General features: G+C 42.7%; 1 protein-coding gene across 1 annotated transcript in view; it reads left to right on the top strand.

Annotated features, from left to right (window-relative positions):
• Positions 1 to 15,218: 15,218 nt before the first annotated feature.
• TUBGCP3 (tubulin gamma complex associated protein 3) overlaps positions 15,219 to 21,356 on the top strand; it is a 55,169-nt gene continuing 49,031 nt past the window's right edge. Inside the window, exon 1 of the mRNA XM_053384405.1 lies at positions 15,219 to 15,666. Within this exon, the coding sequence (XP_053240380.1) occupies positions 15,591 to 15,666 (76 nt within the window). The 5' untranslated portion in view covers positions 15,219 to 15,590. The remainder of the gene's footprint in view (positions 15,667 to 21,356) is intronic.

Here is a 21,356-nt window from a genome sequence, read left to right on the forward strand (position 1 = left end):
GATTGGCAGAGTCTTCTTCATACATGCTCAGTGCTGTGGTAGTTTAATTCCTTTTTGTTGTTGTTGCTGCTGTTGCAAATCTGTTTCCCCACCACCACCTACGGTACTCAGAAGCCTGATCCTTTCACATTTACTCAGGAAGAATCCTCACTGAGTATGGGAAGCAGAAATGCATCTTCTTTCTGCTCCAGACAATTACTTCCCCTTTGTCATTCAGTGACTTGATTCAATGTAATGCAATGCATTTTAGAAATGCATCTTCGGGGCTTATATGCCTTCAGCATTCCAGCCAGTAACAACAGATCCTCAAATATGACAATCTAAAAACTGAGCGAGATTTTTGCCTCTCAGAAATACCTTTAGAATCCCTTCTGTTTTCAGGGCATCTGCCTACTATGCAGATGCATCAATATACAGATGTCACACCATTCTAATTCTCTTTTACATCAGGGACAAATAAAGCTTTTGGGGTTCTAACCACCACCTGAAGGTGTTAATGGGCTGGATTGTGGCTAACGAACTGAAGTTCAAACAGATAAGAATCTGATAACATTGATAGTCTTTACTTGGACTTTGTTATTTTAACCCATGTGCAACTGTACTCATCCTACCTGCCTATTTTATAGTTTTGTGTTTTTTTGTTTGTTGTTAGAATTGTTTCCTCTGTTTTATATACATTATAAAATGAGATTGAAGATAAACTTTCCAAAACCAAAAACAGACAAGAATGAGGAAGATTGAGACCCTTTTCCAGAGTCAATCTGGTTTGGATGGTTTGGGGGGAAAAACATGTTATCAGTTTGGGAATGTTCTGGAATCAGAGTTACACAGAGATAACCAGGTGGCAACAGAGGTCAGAACAAGAGTTCCTCTGCTCAGTTCAAGTAATTAATAATAATAACAACAACAATAACAATAATAATAATACCCCGCCCATGTGGCTGGGTTTCAGCAGAATATTAAAAACACAATAAAACATCAAACATTTAAAACTTCCCTAAACAGGGTTGCCTTCAGATGTCTTCTAAAAGTCAGTTAGTTAGTTATTTCCTTGACATCTGGTGGGAGGGTGTTCCACAGGGCGGGCGCCACTACCAAGAAGTCCCTCTGCCTGGTTGCTGTGCCCGTTGCACACATGCCTGAGAAAGTAAGACATGGCTACAGTAAGACATTTCTTAGTTACATCAGTCCTGGGTTACTGGAATGCAGTCTACATAGTATAAGTGTCCCCACCCAAAAGTCCAGTGCAGGCAGGTAAGGTCTATTACTTGTAACTACAGGTTGTTGACTATTTGCAGTTTATATGACTGAACCCCTCGTGCTATAACATGGTGCCAAAGAGAAGCAATGAGGCAATGAGAAATGTGTTGTTTGTGATTTACTGCATTGCATGGGATTGTACATTTCAGAACTAACTTCTAACAACTTGATTTATTTGTCCATTTCGCAACAACAGAGTAAGGCGCTAGAAAGACAATTTGTCCATTGAACAACAATACTAAGTCAAATTAAAAACTGAATTTCACACCTTTTACACAGAATCTGTCTTGGATTGATGAACTTTTTTGGGGGGGTTAATGCTTGGACAGTGTTCTCGAAGCTACCAGCATGAGTTTGACCAAACTGCGGGAGGCAGTGGAAGACAGGAGTGCCTGGCGTGCTCTGGTCCATGGGGTCACGAAGAGTCGGACATGACTAAACAACAACAACAAATGCTTGTCTGTACTAACATAAAGGAGAATAATACACAAAGTGGGTCATTCTTTAAACAAAATCTGGAATCCTTGAAGGTCTTGGCCACATCAGTCAATAACTTCTATAAATTTGTTCTTGGAGTAGTTCTTCAACTTTTCTTTATAGGCAACGAACAAACACAAGCCAGACAATTGATCTCCACTCACTGTCAAATGTAGCCATGTTTTCACCCAGCACAAAGTGCTGAAGGACTGTTTACTTGTGCATGTTGTAACTGGGAGGGAAAGTGCTCTAAAGATGGCTATTTTAACAGTAGGGTGGGTAGTTGCGTGTGGTCCAATAGTTCAGTAAAGGCTCATGCTGCATGTCACACAACATTTGGCATATTTCTTTCATAAGTAAGAGATTTCTGTGCAAGTAACAGATTTATCCCCAAATGGAACATACTGCATGACATATATATATATATGAAGAACCAAGAGAAAGCATGCTTTTCTTCTCCTTCAAAGCTATTGCTTGAGTTGTACTAAAATGTATGCATTAAGACTCACTTGATTAATCAGCATAAGACTTATTTAAAATTTATATATTTGGGGAAACAATGGGAGGAAGGAGCAGGGTAAAACTGCTGTCATTCATGCATGCATGCAATTTATAGGCTGCCCTGTAACCAACATTCCCTGGATGGCTAACGGGGAATAACACAAATAAAATCCCACTGAAAACAACATTATACAACCAATATGGGACCATGATAAAATCACGAATCACTTTGAAACAGAGAGCAGAGGAAAATAAACTTTGCGTGCATGAGCACAGGGGCGTGCCTAATTTATTTTCTTTGCCCTACCGTGACATATTTAAATTAGTCTCACTGTTCATGTAGCAGAACTGATAAGAGGAAGCAACCAAAAAAAGAAGCCCAGTTGCTTCAAAGACATATGAGCTGGACTCTACCTTAAGCCAGCGAAAAATGTCATATAAAAGAGGATCCAATCACACTGTCCCTCCAGGCAGTGGAAGATACAGACAAGATCAAAGAGGCACTTGACTTGGCTTGAAATGCTCAGTTCCAGGAAACAAATTTTTGAAGTTGCATTAGAACTAGAGAAGGAAAAAGCCCATCAGCCTGCCAGAGTTCACCCTCCTCTCAGTTGTTCACAGGATCAAAGGTAGCAGCATTCATAATACAGCAATCAGAAATGCTAAGCTGTGAGACTGTCTTTTCCATGAGACAATAACCTCCAAATAATTTGAAGATTCAGATAGATTAATGACCTATAGGGTTAGCTGATTAATTAATGGAACTGAGAATAAAAAGCACCCTTTAAATTTGATTTTGTTCCAGTGTGGTAAAAATATATATTAAATATGGCTTTTCTTCTGATGTTTACAAAGGATGTTTATACCTGAAGGAGCGTTTCCACCCCCATCGTTCTGCCTGGACACTGAGGTCCAGCACTGAGGGCCTTCTCGCAGTTCCCTCACTGCAAGAAGCGAAGTTACAGGGAACCAGGCAGAGGACCTTCTTGGTAGTGGCGCCTGCCCTGTGGAATGCCCTCCCATCAGATGTCAAGGAAATAAACAACTTTTTGACTTTTAGAAGACATCTGAAGGCAGCCCTGTTTAAGGAAGTTTTTGATGTTTGATGTTTTATTCTGTTTTTAATGTTCTGTTGAAAGCCGCCCAGAGTGGCTGGGGAAACCTAGCCAGATGGGTGGAGTAGAAATAATAATAATAATAATAATAATAATAATAATAATAATAATAATAATAATAAATAAAAAGGAGCCTAACATGTTTATCCAGAATTCAGTCCTTCTGACTCCCACATAAGTGTATGTAAGGCTGCCGCTTTAACCATTTTTGAGTACAGTATTCAGAACATATACAAATGAATCAGGTTTTAAAGCACGTGGACTGAACAGTGCAATCTTATGCATGGTTACTCAGAATCACACAGTTTATGAAATACTGCCCTACCCTATGCACATTGGCTCAGAAGAAAGTTCTTTGGTGTTTACTCTGAAGAAAGTAGGACTTATTCCCAAGTAAGTATTCATAGCAACATAGCTAAACTAATCAGCTAAGCAAACAATGGCTGCAGATGCTTTTATTAGCAAAAATACACCAGTGCCTCTGCAGGAAAAAGTACGTTCTCTCTTTGCTGATCAGGTGAACTGCTGATCATAAAGTGTAATTACAGGGATGTTTAGGTCCAGCCCTGTAAAATGTCTCTGACACCAAATCAGGAAGAGTCCTGAAAATTAGATTTCAGGGGTCCGCTACATTGGAATATTATTCTAAGTCCCCTTAAAATGATGGGGTGTGCTTGGAAGCACTTTTGTGCTCTTGCACAGCTTCTGTGGTTTGTGCCCCAAGACGACAGGCAGAGATTAAAGTATTTTCACAGTAAAGTCATGCTGTCAGCCCTGTTTTTTGTCCATTTCTCCAAGAAGTCAACAAAAATTAAAATCATCTACACTGGGATTTTTTTTTTATTTTTTTACATATATAAAAGAAACAAAATTGGTCTAATACCAGGCAGTCCCTCTGGTGCCACACAGCAACAATCCAGACAATTTCTGATCAAGGTATGTTAATAGAACCAGTTGGGTTTACCATAAACCTTTTAACAAAACCTAAGGCTTCTGTCCTCAGGCTTAATGTGAGGATGAAAACAACCAGTCTGGGCTTCCAATTAAATGGTTTGGTTATTTTTACTCAGTAACATTAATGCTTGTAAATAATAATAATAATAATAATAATAATAATAATAATAATAATAAATTATTATTGCAATGAGAGACATGCCATGGGCCCTCCCCAGCTGAAGCCGGGCTCAGGGCGGCTAAGAACAATAAAACAGTACAACAGTACAACACAACACAACACAACACTCTAAAATCATTCATTATAAAATTAACTCAAATCAAACCAATGGCAACCATTGGGTCAGAGCGCCACGAAGATTGCTGAAGGAGGGAGTCAGGCTGATAATCATCAGCTAAAGTAGACAATCTGTCTAAGAGGTGGCAGACAGCATTATTCTGTATTTTAAGTGTCTTTGGTTTTTTGATGTACTCCAGTGCTGCTTAATGATTGATTATAATGCTTTGACCTTGTAGTTCTCCAAGTGCCAACACAAACTCCGCCTCAGAAAACATAGCAACACACCTTCTTGCCCATTCACCGTATCTCCTCATGCCATGGGGCCCATGGCATGTCTCTCATTGCATTATTCACCACCAATACCAGTTCTGCCCCATAGTACCTAGAGGTTCTAATGCAGTATTTAACTTTTGACACCAGATAACTCCTTTGATCCTAGTTAGGGCTTTAAAACTGACTATACAAGTAGTATTACCATATGCTCGGCTAAATCTTGGAGGTTATGCAGGGGCATTCAGATTAGATGTAATGCTATTAACAATCATAGCAACTGAGAGTTCTGCTATAGCCTTACAAACAGAACCACACTCCGTACACTGCTTCACTTGGAAACTTTAGAAGATATCAATAATATACAATCGGTCCGCAAAGCAATACTAATTAGCAAATGATGCTAGAACTCTTTTTAGCCTGAAAGAGCACTTGATGCAAGGAAAGAGCGTTACTGGATAATAGAAACTTAGACTGGAAGTCTCTCCCTTCTATTACCAGTTGTACGGGCTTTAATTCCAAGAACTCTGTGACTCACTGCATGTGCCTGAGGGAATTTTGTACTTCTGTGTCCTGAAAAGCAATGCCACGCCACATGGCTGCTCATCCATTAAGTATCCCAAGTGAAATGAGAGAGAATGCTATTGGCTCTTTTAATTTTGCTCCTGGGTTCTTTCCTTGTCATTGAAAGCTATCATCCATATTGGTCAGTCGGTAAATCACTTGGGCGAGAATTGGCGGAGATCAGTATAGCAACTTATTGCAACTCTGACAGTTGTGAAATGATAACTCATTGTTGTCTTCTTACAGGGGTAACCATGCCGCTAAGAGCCACCCAGAGTGACTGGGGAAACCCAGTCATGGGCAGCATGTTGTTGTTGTTGTTGTTGTTGTTGTTGTTGTTGTTGTTGTTATCACCAGTCTTCCTTTAACATAAATCTCTCACGTGCTGATAGAAGAGAGTGTTTTCATGTAGCAGAAGGGGTCATTATCATTATCATTAATGCATTAATTGTCTTCCACGCAATCGTCTCAAGGTGTCAGGACTGGACTGAGGAGAAATTGTAGAGACCACCCCCCCACTCCTCTTGCACCTTCCAGAGAAGAGGAAGACAATATAGATTTATAACAGTGGTTTGCAGAAGAGGGGCAAAGCTGGGAGATAATGGGAGAGGGGGAGCAGCAGGGCTGGAGCAGCTGGCTGACAGTTATCATTAGAAAGTATTCCAGACCCCCTTCTCCCAGAACCCGGTGAGCAGTGAAAGTGATAGAGCAGAAAGCTAAAAGGAAAATGGCCTTAAGCTGTTGACGACTGAGAGGGAAGGGGGAAGGGAGGAGATTACTCAGATCAATGCCATTACCTGAGAGGCGACATTTCTAAGCCTCTCTCTGTGAACATTGAATAACATACATTGGTAAGAGCTTCTTGTCTCTCTATTACTGGCAGTCTACCGCGAGGAGGAGGGATCAGATTCCCTGAAGCCTGACACAAGGTGATGTACAATAAAATCGGGGGGGGGGGGCATTAAAAAACAACAGCAGATATCTTTAAAATAGAATGAAAACAGTGCAAAACACACACTCATGGCTAAGACCTAATTATACCCTGTTGGGAGGGGAAATGTTTTCAATTGTTTCTGGAAAGTTTGGGTGGCGGATACCTGCCCTATCTTGTCCTGATCCAAGTTACTGCAGAGAGGGCTTCTGAGATCTTGAGAACTTGCAGGAGAAATTCATCTGCAAACCTCAGTGTTCTACTGGGGATATAAGAGATAAAGCAGTCTCTCAAGTAACCTCATCCTGAGCTGCACAAACGTTATTCGTTAGTACCAACACATTGAGCTTTCATGGGGGGGGGGGTCTTAGATAAACTGAAACTGTGTCCAACAGTTGTCTGAGATGTACGTAGCAGGAAACTCCCCCAGTCATGTTGTATGGTTGGTGTGATGGGATGGTGAGCTGCTTGTGCGTAAAATCCTAGTCCCTCAGAGTTTGGCTAAGTCCACAAACCTCTGTCTGTGACGGAGCTCCTTAAGCATGGCTCCATCAGTCGCTCGTTGAATCGGACAGTGGGCGTTTACGGAACTTCTTCCAGCATAAAAGCTCCTTAACGGAAACGCGTCTTCTGGACTCTCGGCGTGACAGTTTCCGGCGAGGAGTGGGTGTCCCTATAGGAGGTCCTGAAACCTCCCCACTGTTCTCGCTTGAAGTGTCTCTGAGCCCTCCCTCCGACTCACTTTCCCTTGGAACTCCACTTCTCCCCCTGCTGGTTCCCTCCTCAGCTGAATGGTCTCTCTCACCCTCCGTGAGCCCTTTCACCTCCTGCGCCTCAGATGGCAGTTCCCTGACAGTTGGATTTACAATATGGTTGTTTCCTCAGAAGAACAGTACGTACTTTCTGATTCCTTTCTAACTTACGAACACTCAATATCTGAAATCAGAGATGGAGAAACTTTGGCCGTCCGGATGTTGGTGGACTCCAACTCCTATCAGCTCCTACCAGCGTGGCTAATGGGAGTTCACCAATGTCTGGAAGGTTTGCGTTAAACACACAGACAGGATTGAAACATCGACAGGTTGGCAGATAACATGAATATCTTGCAGCAAAACAAATCTCTGGACTGGTTCACAAATATATACCTATTGTTTGACTGATATGTATGTGTGTATATCACTGGCCTAGATCCATTGAAAAACATTAACTGATGTGGTATTAAAGTTCTATCTGTAACTACTGCCCCTTGAAAAAGCTCCTTAACTTTTCACACACAGTTTCAATACATTCAGGGTTCCTCTTGTTCCCGGGCTGTGTTTGCTTCATTTTTAATGCCGCTCAAGTCTAGGGATCCAATCGTTATGAGAACACTTTATCTGAGATAAGAGATATTTATTGACTCCTTTGCAGTAAAGATACAGTCCACACCCATGGGGGAGGGGTGTTATCCTGGCTATAAACAAGTCCTACACTTCGATGCTAGTTGGTCAGGTGCCAATCTGGTTCAGCGTCATCAGAAGTGTTTAATTACTGCCGCTTGCTCCATCTGTAATGTGAACTTACTGACGTTGATCTCTGTGCCCAACAGCACAGATACTGCAATGCCAACTTCTCTTCCTATGTTTGTTGCATCCTGTGCCCACCCTTGGCTTAGAGACCAACCAGCACTGATAATTAATCTGTTTTAATTTTGATAACCTCGCCATTTTTTTCTTTTAACAATCAGCTCTTTTCTTCTTGCCATCTCTTCCTTTACCACTTAGCTATTTATATACCAACTGCATCAGGAATTATTTTCATATGCATCTTGCCAATCAAGTGTTAAGCAACATGTAATTGTTTATCAAAGAGACAATCCTAAGTACAGTATACACCATTACATAGGCTGCATTGAGAAGAGCAGCATTGATTTTTGAGTAAACATGCAAAAGATTGCACTGCTAGAATATTGCCAAATACTTTTTTTTTCTAACTTGGATCACATTAGAAATGTCACTTTTACTGAGGAGTCTTTCTCTGTGTGTGTGTGTGTGAGAGAGAGAGAGAGAGAGAGTGTGTGTGTCTGACTTTTTGAATTCTAACACAAAGATCCAGTGTAGGGGAACAGACTGAAGTAGTACAGTACACTTTGCAACAGAAGAAGCAATCCTGTGGAAAGCAACCCAATCTCCTGTATCAGGAGAACACAATCCATTTGAGTCCTGACCTCATCCTTATTGCATGCCTCAGGCTAAAAGAAAGGTATTATTGAGCCTGAGGAATGACATTTATTTACTTAGAAAGCGGTACTATGCTAGGATCTAAAGAGGCACTTAGGCACACCTACTTTGTGTGTACCCATTGAAGAGTTTCTTTATTTCAACACCAGGTCCTCATGCCTTTAAAACAAAGACAAAGGTTGGCAAACTTTTTTGGGCCTGTGGGCACATTTGGAATTTTGAGAGTGTGCCACGGGCACACACACAACCCCCCATCGGTTTTCTTTGCTTGCCTTCCCAACAGACAGAAAGAGAAAAGGCATACACATATGTTGTTTTTTTCCCATAGGGTCCTGTAAAAGTTAGATACAGTAGAATTAAAACAGAGCCTCTTGCATTTGCTTTATTTTACACAGCATCTCCCTAAAAGCCCACCACCCAATTAAAACTTACATTGGTAGACTGTAAGAATCGTAGATCCAGTTCTTGCCAGCACTACAAATGCACGGATCCTCAAGGATCGTAATTATTTTTTAATTTTATTTTATATAGGATGCCAATGAAAGCAGCAACAAATCTATAGACTCAGGTGGGACATGATTTGATGGTGGTTTCCAGATGATCCTTTGTAAAAAAATATAAGGATGCATAATCTGAGCCGCGAATCCATGTTTTAGTGCCTTGGCAGTGCCAGATCCCAATCAATTGCAATAAAAAATAAAAAAAATGCATAGCTTCAGCTGTGATTTCCCCTGCCTCCCCATTTCAAGAATTAAAGAAACAATGGAGGCACTTCCATAGAAAGGCGCTGGTGCTTAAAAAATATCTATAAGTGTTGTTTTATTTGAACATTATCATTGGAAAGAAAGAACTAAAGCCCTCTGGTAAATGCGTTTCTACCTCCTGTTGACTGATCACTAGGCTAAGATCACTGAGCATTAAATTTAAATGGGTGACATTATAAAATATTCAGATAATCGGCTTATTATGTGCACAGGGGTCTCTGTTGGGCCAAGTCATTTTACTGCAATGGCCCCATTATCGCTTGCATGATGCAGCTGTACATTGTGTAATGCGATACAGTCATGCTTAAAGTTAATCAAGCAGGCAGTAAGACTATCAGTCCAGTCCTTGATATGTTTAATTGTACACCCCATTATTTCAGCAGTGTTTGTTGCCAAGTAAGAATGCTGTACCTTGCAAGCCTATAGCTTCTAGATCAGAAGCTGAGAAAACTGAGATTTCCTCATTTGGTTTTGGTCCAGCTGATCTGGATTAGAATATGGGGTGGTAGCAGAACTCCCACAAGTGCTAAAAAAGGGATCCATCACTCTTGCTGTAACCGTCTATCCACAGTTATAACATGTATGCCTCCTCTCATTTTCAGCAAATATTGTCCGCTGAGCATATTACTCTTGCATCATGGGATAATATGGGGTTAGTTAAGTTACAGCAATTGATACCCTAGTGTCGGACCAAGACCAAGCCTGAGGCAAACCACAAAATGGTGCCCCACCCTGCTAGAAAAGATGGAGGAGTGAAGCTCTACACCAGGAACAAGGGCTGAAGTAAAGACCCGCATCAAGAGCAAGGGAGGAATAAAGATCTACTTGTGGTGTGTTCCTTGGAGTGCCAACTTGGCCCCACAACCGTGGGTGCTATGCAGCATGCATGGCCCTGGCACTGAAATGCTCAGGCACCCAGGGCCCCATGCAGTTGGCACCTATGCTTGGAGGCCAGATCCACTGCCCCTGTGTATCTTGCCGCCCGAGGCTGTCGCCTCATCTTGCCTCATGGATGGGCCGACCCTGCCTAGAGCATTTTCTGTTCCCCCCTAGTATCATAATATAATAATAATAATAATAATAATTTATTATTTATACCCCGCCCATCTGGCTGGGTCCCCCCAGCCACTCTGGGCGGCTTCCAACAAAACACTAAAATATAATAACCTATTAAACATTAAAAGCTTCCCTAAACAGGGCTGCCTTTAGATGTCTTCTAAAAGTTTGGTAGTTATTTTGCTCTTTGACATCTGGTGGAAGGGTGTTCCACAGGGCGGACGCCACTACCGAGAAGGCCCTCTGCCTGGTTCCCTGTAACTTGGCTTCTCGCAGCGAGGGAACCACCAGAAGGCCCTCAATGCTGGACCTCAGTGTCTGGGTAGAATGATGGAGGTGGAGACGCTCCTTCAGGTATACTGGACTATTGGCTATTCTGGCTGGGGCTGACAGAAACTAGAGTCCAGCAACATCTGAAGGGCCACAGGTTCCCCATCCCAGCTCTAGGATTAGTTCTCTCTGATCATAGCCAGTGCTCTTAAGACCATAAGCAGAGTTCCCAACACTTTGTGATACAGTGAAAACAAAAAAACAAAAAATTAAAAAGCTGTTTTTCACAACTTCTGTGCTGCCACCTGGTGTTAACTGTATAGTAAATTACACACGATACCTTTAAAGCATTTTCGAGGCACATTTCTCTCCATCAAATAATTCTGAGCACTGCAGCTCACCCCTTCACAGAGTTACGATTCTCAGCGATACTTAACAAACCATAGTCCCCAGAATTCTTTTGAGGGCAAAAATGTGCTTTGCTTAGTGTGGCATCTATGCATATTCAGAGAGCCCTACCATAAACAATTCTAGCACCTCTTTGTAGTGCTTGCTAATAGTAGCAATTTATGGTTGAAAAAGAGTCACATTTGTTCTTCATATAGTCACCTTCCCCCCTCGCATGTAACATGCCTTTTAGAAAATTGCTGAAAATATACTCATCTTTAATTATAAGCTGGCCAAATAATAATTACAACCTTCATAAAACAGTGGAAAGGTAGAAAGAAGAAAATTGTAAATTGAAGAGTTATAATTACAGGCTGCATAGAAGGGTGTTTTTGGTGCTACAGTACAAAGAGAAGGGTTTGTTCCCACGTGGCAGCAGTCTGTCCTGATGGCTACTTACGTTCAAGGTCCAGACAGGTAAAATGGAGAAGAATGCAGCTCAGTCAGGGCTCCTCTTGGAAGTAGTGAAAGATTCTCCCTCCCTTTGAGGAGAGCCCCTGAAACATTGTTTTGGGTTTTTTATTCACTTCAGTATGGCATTTGTTGAGCTGTTGAGAAGCTAAAACCAAGGCTGCTCTACAATGAGCACATTTGACTGCAAGTGTGCTTATTTGAAATAAACAAAACAGACTTCCACATACATTTGTTTAGGACTTGAATCAAATGAAGTGAACTGCAGTCCATGCGAGCTTGCACCACAGGCAACTCCCTGTTTACGAGCATTCAAGATATGCACAGGAAGTGGCATAATAAATAATAATAATAATAATAATAATAATAATAATAATAATAATAATAATTTATTTGTATCCCGCCCTCCCTGGCCAAAGCCGGGCTCACAGTGGCTAACAACAAGTAAAAATAGCACAGTGTACATAAAATCACACAGTCAATTAATTAAAATGCATTCTAAAATCAATTCAGAATCAAATTAATGGAATCCATTGGGTTAGAGTTCTATGAGGATTACATGGAAACCAAAGCACAGCTTCTGATTGGCTGCAGGAAGCTCCTACAGCCAATCAGGAGCCGCAGAAGCCCCATCTCATTCTCCCTCTGTCTCATTATTGATACAGGTCAGGGTGGATACAGATAGTCCACATCCTCCAGGAACTTCTGCAGCTGCTTAGCCGAAACTCTCTACCACCTTTCCCAAGAAGGGGGTATTCACAACCGGGTGGTAGTTGTGATAATTGGCTTCTTCAAACATGGATGCACTACCGCCTGTTTAAGGACAGCAGAAACAACGATGTAGACATGTGCTCACCCCCACAATGGACTCACTCAATCCCTTCCCTCCATCCCTGGACTAGTTTTCAGAAGCCAGAATGGACAGGGATCAAGAGAACAAGAAGCTGGTTGCATCACTGCAAGGTTCCCCATCCACATAAACTGAAACTCACCCCATAAAGTACGGGAAGGTGCTGTATTGGACATCTCAACAGGAATTGCTACAACTTTGGCATACAGGACACTATGGAGCTAAGTAACTTTATCCTCAAATTGCTTTGCAAACTACTCACGCAATGTACTCCAGAAGCCTGCCCACCACTTCTGGTCTGCCCAGCCTCTGGATTGCCTGAAACAACTCTGCTGAATGGTTCTTTGAGGACGCAATGGAGGCAGCAAAGTAGTTCTTCTATTTCCTAGTGATGCATTAAAGCAAACCCTTACTAGCTCTTGGAAGTCAGCCCAGTTACTTGGCAAGTGCTTCTTCTTTTTGGAAGGATGGAGTTTGGTGGTTAGCTGCAAGGCTGGAGGAGTGCACTTTCATGTCTCCAGTCTATAGGAATGCTAAGCGCCTGCCACTCTGGGCATTCATTCTCTTTCTGCCCCACCCCTGCACATAAATTAGTGTGTTGCAATAGTGTCTCAAAAACACTTCACCTCAATAAGCTGGAAATCACAAGCATCTCTGGGCACTTGGCCAGGGAGATGGAGGCCTAAGCATCTATTGGATTATCTTTAATTTTAAGGAGTTATCAGGGCTCAGGTTGAAGTCTGTACAACTTAGAAGGTATAAAGGAGGGTTAGAATGAAGTAGGAAGTGAGAATAGCAAGTGTAAGTAAATACAACAAAGCAGGTGGCAAAGCAGAATAAGCACCTTAAAAGCAAAACAAAATGACAGGCTGGGATGGTTAAGACTCCAACTAGTTGTTTTTAAAGAATTCAAGATTTTTTATTATTTGCTGGTAGATTTTTAAATGCTGTGTTTCATATTCTTGTTATGGTTTATATCTGTATTTAAAAATGGTTTCAATTATTTTTAATAAGACCATCTTATATACTTACAGAAATTGCAAATAACAATTCACAAAAGCAAAATAAAGGAATTGCAAGTATTCTGGTGTTTTTATTGTTATTGTTAATTGCCCAGAGAAATGGTTCTTGGGTACCTTGCGATCAGGGGACCATAAATAAATGATATTTGAAACAAACAAAGAAATCCGGCAGTTTAAGGACCAGACAAAAATGTTAGGTAGAAGGCAGAACAGGGTCTGGAGGAGCATCAGATATTGGCTTAATTTGCAGATTAAGGTATCTTCCAGATCAGACAACGTGTTTAATGATCATTCATCCTGATTTGTTTTTAAGGAGAAATTCAACAAAGTTGGAGCAAGCAATTCTTATTCCACTTCCCAGTGCGTGTCCTTATCACTTTCCTGATTGCAAAAAGCCCAGTCTTTTGGGAAAGTGTTTCCCCGCCAGAGCTCCATAGGCACTTCTGCACTGTCATTATTTTCGGGTGGGATTCAATCTCATACAGGCAAATCCAGGTTGTGCAACTATAACTGATTGGGAAGTCTTGTGCATCAAACCTGCGGTATGGGAAGTGGTGTGTGTGTATGTGTGTGCTACTGCTAGCAGTGAGTAGCACCATCTAACCTCCCCAAGATCAAATCTGAGCGGATGCTCAAGTAACAGGTCATCTGAAACGGATGTGATTGAAGCCATTCCAAAGACAGTGGCAGTCTAGAAGCAGCAAGGAGGAGTTTATAAGTTTTGAGATTTTGTTTTCCCTTAAAAAAAATAAATTATTTATTTGGTTTTTCAGTTTAAAATGTTACAGACGCATGTCCAACATACAACATAAAAACAAGATTCCAAGGAATCTCTTGGACTTCCCTCTGCCCCTTTGTGGGTCCTTGTTGTTGTTTAGTTGTTTAGTCGTGTCTGACTCTTCGTGACCCCATGGACCAGAGCACACCAGGCACTCCTGTCTTCCACTGCCTCCCACAGTTTGGTCAAACTCATGCTGGTAGCTTCGAGAACACTGTCCAACCATCTCTTCCTCTGTCGTCCCCTTCTCCTTGTGCCCCCAATCTTTCCCAACATCAGGGTCTTTTCCAGGGAGTATTCTCTTCTCATGAAGTGGCCAAAGTATTGGAGCCTCAGCTTCAGGATCTGTCCTTCCAATGAGCACTCAGGGCTGATTTCCTTAAGAATGGAGAGGTTTGATCTTCTTGCAGACCATGGGACTCTCAAGAGTCTCCTCCAGCACCATAATTCAAAAGCATCCATTCTTTGGCGATCAGCCTTCTTTATGGTCCAGCTCTCACTTCCATACATCACTACTGGGAAAACCATAGCTTTAACTATACGGACGTTTGTCGGCAAGGTGATGTCTCTGCTTTTTAAGATGCTGTCTAGGTTTGCCATCTCTTTTCTCCCAAGAAGCAGGCGTCTTTTAATTTCATGACTGCTGTCACCATCTGCAGTGATCATGGTCCTACTGTTAATCATTTCATCCTGCATCTTTTATAACAATCCAAGAGATTTTGTTTTCCATTATGTACAATGAGAGCAGGGCACAGCCTCCATAGAGGAGGCGGTCGAAGCAGACTCGCGCCTTTTTCTTCTTCTTACGTGCCCCGCTCTGATCATTTCAAAAGCGATGACGCCACGGTGCGGCCAGTGACGTGCCGGGAGGGCGGCCGCACCAACAGCTACGGGTGGAGGGACGCCTCCCATGTTTCCTTGGCGTCTTGACTTGAGCATGAATAAAAGCGTGGCTGCAAAATGCCGGGGGATACATAGATAGAAAAGAGGCACAAACACTCCTCCCATATTAAAAACTAAGCCCCGGGCTGCGGGCAGGGCCTCTTATCGCTGTTGGTAGGGGCCCGTTTGCAACGCGGAACCTCCTCGCCGCGGCTTAGCGGCGGCGCGAGGGAAGGTGTTCGGCGTTGCACCGTCCGGGCTGCGAGGGGCATTGTGGGGGCCCGCGTTTGAAAACCGTTGCTCGCTTCTTCTTCTCCTTCTCCTCTCTCAATTTTTATTCCCCCCTTTCTCTCTCCCCCCCCCCGCCACCACCTCTTCTCATCTCCCTCCGGCGGGTTTTTATTAAAATGGCGCCCTAAGCCGCGGTCCAGGGAAGCCACCCGAGTTGGGAGGCTCGAGGAGAAGCGGCCCTCGGAGGAGGGTAAGGGCGGGCGAGGGGCGCGTCCTCCTCCCCACCCTCCTGCCTCCGATGCGAGAGGATGGCGAGCCCGGATCAGAAGTCGCCCAACGTCCTGCTGCAGAACCTGTGCTGCCGCATCCTGGGCAAGGGCGAAGGTAACTGCCTCCCCCGAAGACTATAGAAGCCCTTTCCCGCTTGTCGTGAGCTTGCTCGGGTCGCTTCTCCGTGTGTTTGTGTTGGCTTGTGTGTGTGTGTTGTGTTGCGTAGCGGCTCCTCCTGCCCTTCTGTCAGCGGAGCAGCTGTGGGAGCCGTGCAGGTGGAGCGAAGGAGGCTCTTTTGCCTCCCCACATAATAACGTGCAGGCAGGCGAAAGAGGCTGCTGCTGCTGCTTTCCGTGGGTGGCTGAGTTGAGCAGACGGACAGCTTCGTGCCCCCTGGAATAACTTGGCTGCAAAACACCCTCCCCAGCCACCGCCTTGCCTCCTCCCGCTGAAAGAGGTGCCTGAAACAGTAATTAATGCGCATCAGAGAGAGAGACAGAGAGACGTCCTGCTGTAAGAGTGGCTGGTCGGTTCTAGAAGTAGGGGCTCCAGGTTTCTTCCCTCAGCTCCACTGGGTGGACTTGTCTGAGATTTGGCCCAGCCACCTGGGCATCGGAGCTTCTTTGTGCATATAAATAAGGCGAGGGGGGTGGAAAAGCTAAGTAGGACCTCTGAGAGGAATAGGCTGGATGCTGGCTCACTGAATATTGTGTGGAATAGGTAAAGGTAAAGGGACCCCGACCATTAGGTCCAGTCATGACCGACTCTGGGGTTGCGGCGCTCATCTCGCTTTATTGGCCGAGGGAGCCGGCGTACAGCTTCTGGGTCATGTGGTCAGCATTGTGTGGAATAGCTATACACAAATGTAATATTCTGCATTTAGTGTGTTTTTTGGGCAGGGGAGAAATCAGATCCACATGTACAGTATAGGATGACACTCAACTTGACACCAGGAGGTGTGAAATGAATTGGTGCGTTAAAAAAACCCCAACAACTGCTAGCAGGGCCCCCCTGTATGGTTTCGGGACCCTGTTGCAGGGGTTGGACTGGATGACCCTCGGGATCCCTTTCAACTCTACAATGCTGTGATTCTATGAACCTAGTTAGCCATGGTATGCTGGACCAGGTGACCACTGGCCTGATTCACTGGCTCATCTTCTGTTTTTAACCTGCTGGGTCAGGCCAGTAAACCATCTAGGCCAGCATTCTCTTCTCACAGTGGCCAACCAGATGCCTGTGGGAAGCCCTCAATCACTATCTGAGTGCAACAGCACTCTCCTGGTATGGGTCCCAGCATCTGGTATTCAGAAGCACACTGCCTCTGACAGTGGTGGTAGAACATACAGCCATCAGGGTTAGTAGCCATTGACAGAGTTATCATCCACAAACCTGTCTAATCTTCTTTTAAAGCCATTTTAGTAGGCGTAAGCTGAATATGAGACTGCAGTGCACTGTTAACAGCTACAAAGGCTAAAACAATTTTTGACTGCATCAGCAGATGCATAGTGTCCAGATCATGAGAAGTAATTGGTACCACGGTTCTGCATTGGTCATGACTCCGGGTCTGGAGATTGTGGTTTAAGAAGGATATAGACAAATTAGAACATCTCCAAAGGATGACGACAGATACAGAGGAGCCTAGAGACGAAGTCCTGTGAGGAAAGATTGAAATCAGGTACACTTAGCCTTGAAATGAAATTATTACGTTCCAGTGTAATGACCACCTTAAGTATCTGAAAGGTTGTCACATAGACAGAACATACTTGTTTTCTCTTGCTCTAGGTAAGGAGTAGCCAATGTGGTACTCTCCAGATATTGCAGGACTGCAACTACTGGCAGTCCCAGCTAGTGTGGCCAACTGGAGAAACCATGTTGCCTATCCATGCTCTAGAAGTTAAGACCAGAACCATTGGATCCAAATATGAAGAAAAAACTTAGAACATTAGGAAGAACTTTATGGAAGTAGAAGCTGTTGGACAGTGAGGCAGACTGCTTCAGAAGGTGGTGGACTCTCCTTTGTTAAGAAGTATTTACGCAGAGGAGAGATAGTCACCTGTTGGGGTTCTGTAGAAGTTGATTTCTGCATCATTGAACATTTGAGTTCTTTTCCAAACCTTAAAAGGCTTGATTAACTTCAGAGCTAACTCCCAACTGATGAGATGTTGCTAAAAAAAGCTGTGTTGAGTCTTTTTTTTGAGCAATTGAAAAAGAGGTACAGCAGGTATGTTGTGATTAACATCCCATAAGTAAGCACACAGATGAGAAAATCTCAGGAAAAGTTTGAAATGCATTCTTGTTTCTAAAGCTAAAAGTCATCCCCATTTGTAGGCTACTGTTCAAATACTTTGAAAGAACAATGGCTACTGAATGCACAACTTCCTATAGATCATTGTGAGAGATTAAGTATACATGATTATGGTATTTCTCCAGATACTGATATTTTCATAATTAAATTTGTTAGTTACTTCTGACATAAAATCCGCTTCCCGGGTATAACATGCATTTTTGTATGTGTAGGTTAAATTTTCTTATTTGGTAGGAAATAAAGTAGTACTGAATTACATAATACATCCTGTTAATCTGTTTGCAGTGAGAAAATAGTTACCTATGAACGGGACAGTTGAAAGATATAGCAATTGTATTGGATCAAAGATTATAAAAGCAAAAATGGAACTGCGGTATGTTTTCTGCAGACTTCAAGATGGCTAAAAGTCTGAAAACACCAATTAAAAATAAAATAAACACAGCTAAAAAGGAAACTAAAGCGGGGGATAAATAGAAAAAACAGTAAACTTCATAAGAAGTAATAGGTAAAGTAGCATAATTAAAGACCACATGGCAGAATTTTAAAAAACACACCCTACAATGAAGGTTAACTTATCTTATGATCTACTTAAGCTACCAAAAATGAGGCAAGGCAAACCTCTTGGGATGAAATTCCAAAGCCTTGATTAAGCCCTATTTCTGGTTCCAGGGGTTATTAGAACCCATATAGGGCCTCCACTGTGGGCTTTATATGACCTGGCAAAATACAAGAGGAGATGGTCCTTTAGTTATCTTGGTCTCAATTTGTGAAAGGCTGAAAGTTATCACTGGCATTTTGAATTGAGTCCAGTAATCCAACTCTAATTAACAACCTGATTGATGATTTCTGAACTGATTGAAGTTTCTGGACACTTTTCAAAGCAACCATGTTAAGTGACTTTGAATGATCTGGATGTGTCATTGTGGTTAGGTCTGCTGTCTGGCAGGACCAGACTAAACTGGGCAATATACATCTGACCATGGCTTTTACCTGAGTGTCAATATCAAGGCCACAGCCAGAAGCATGCCCAGACTATGAACCTGTGTTGTGTAACCCCATCCAAATCATGTTATATTATTTTTCTGATACTGGAGCAGTTTGTCTGTATGGCTGCCCTGCCCTGCTGTGAGCTAAGCCATGGTTTGTCTTAGCATTGTGTTATATTTGAGCTCATGGTTTATTTCCAGACAAACCACAAGCTGTAACCAAGTCTATGGATTACTGGTTGTGGGTTGTGGGAGATAAACCACAAGTTATGACTTAGGCTTACAGCATTTTGCAGCAGCAGGACCAGAGGAGGAGCAAAATTGCCATGATCTTCTCTCTGGGAACCCACTCATTTGCTGATTTGTGCTAAGTCATGGTCATTGTCTCAAATATGGCATAATGAATATTTGCTTGTTCTTTGAAAATTAGTTAAGATGACTTGGATGCATACTTTATTGTGCTTTAAAAGTTTGGGGTTTCTTTTGGTGTGTGCAAGCTGGTGCAAATATCAAATACGATTCAGTAGTAAAGAACTTACTTGATTGTAGTTGGTTGGTATCTGTCTTGAGAGACAATGGTGTGTGCCTCCAGTGATGAAGTTAAATCACTGTGTTAGCAGCACTGAAGTGATATCCCCTGGGAGCAGGCCTGGGCACTATGTACGAAGGGCCTGGAAAGCAGAGCACTGCATTTGGTACCAGCTTGGCTGCAGGAGTTGCTGGAAAGAGGCAAATGAGGTGCCACCTGACCACCTTAGGGACTCCACTCTGGATTTGTGTAGGGTTTATTGCCTAGCCTTTTCTTCTCCTGACAGTATCCTGGAAGCAGTGTTTGAAACTCCCATTGTTCTCGGCGTATTTTGCAGGGTATTTCATTAGTGTGAGCAGTTTCTAAGTTTGGGGTGCAGTACTGTGCCTAAGATTTCAGATTAAAACTGCAGTGTGGAAGGAAAGGAGGACCCTTTTCTGCCTCCCCACTTCCAGCTACTCTCTGAAGACTGGAGAAGAGACCCTCTTAAGAATGTTAGGGGGGTGGGCAGGAGAAGGACTAGACCATGTGAAAAATGAACATAATATTTTAGCTGCAGTTCAGTCCTTTTCAGCCTTGTATTCCTGTTATAAAAAAGTGTGCCTAGACATTCCGTTGTTGCGCCCGTAACCTAGCTTTAAGGTGCCATTTAGCTTCTCGTTTTCATATCTCAGTTTCCAACACTGCCTGAAAGGCAGCAGAGGTTTAGGATCAGTTTTCCTTCTCCTAGATGGGCTAGCTTCCCAGGTTGACGAGCCCCATCTGCCTCTGACTTCTGTATGTGCAGAAACCACCTTCTTGACTGTTGGACCCACTATTGTTCCTGTGCGCTCAATTTGTCAGAGCCTGTCTTTGCATGCAGAGGAAGTCCCTAACTCTCAGAGAGCTTAAGACCTATCGGCTATCCTCACCTGGTTTAGCCGGCCAGTCAAAGCCATTCCTGGGATGTGGCTGCTATTAGCTTCTGGGAGCCGCAGGTGAAAACTAAATTCAGGGTGGGGACCAAAGGTGGGCAAACTACTTCAGATGGAGCACAACATGTACCCCTCCCATCCCCTAACACCACATACATCCCATTTGATTGTAGTATTGGACAGGATAATTCACCTGCCCATTTTATGAGACTGAAGTTTCAAGAGAAGAGACAGTGTGTTAAACTTGTGTGGATTTCACCAAATAATTGTTTATAGAATTGTTTTAATGAAGGTAGATGTAGTTGGTAATTGCTGAGTAGATAGATGGGTATGAAAATACAAATCTTAAAAGTTGGGGAGAACTAACTTGTGGAATTTGCAAGAAGTAGGTTGTTTGCCTCTGGGGGAAAATCTGTGCATCTAGCACAGAAATGAAATCCTGACAGCACAATTCCATGCATATTTACTCATAAGTATTACTCATTGTGTTAAGTGAGACTAACTTAAAGATGCATAGGATTGTAGTATAATGCTACAATTATTTGCTCAGATCCTTGGGAGTAAGACGCATTGAATTAACTGTGACTTATTCCTAAGTACAGTAAATATGGAAATGTTTAGATTGCATGTAGGTTTTGTTCTTTTAGCTCACTTTGGGAAATAGGCCCTGAAGAACATGGTGTTCTATAAGCTGGGGGATAAAATTAGGCTTTTCTTAAAGATAACTTGTTACTTGCAGCCTGATTTGTCTAAAGACTTCAGATTGGGGGAGAAAGGTCTTCTTGTCTAAAAATCATAATCTGCCACAAGGGGAAGGGTGGCAGAAGACAAAACTGGAGCAATACCAAATTTATTCATTCCCTTGAATGTTTTATCATAAGTAGAAAGGTGTATTTGATTTTTCAAAAAAAATCAAATTCTAAAGCTTCAGAGAGCTGAGTTGAGCCAAGACTTGAGACCTGCTAAAATCAAAATAGCTTTGTGGTATAAAAAGTAGCAGTTACCCAGGTGATAGATTGAAAATTGCGTATCCTCATGCAGTTCAAATATCTTTACAAATAGTGAGCTTT

The sequence above is a fragment of the Podarcis raffonei genome, chromosome 4, assembly GCF_027172205.1.
Source record: "Podarcis raffonei isolate rPodRaf1 chromosome 4, rPodRaf1.pri, whole genome shotgun sequence".
Lineage (NCBI taxonomy): Eukaryota > Metazoa > Chordata > Lepidosauria > Squamata > Lacertidae > Podarcis > Podarcis raffonei.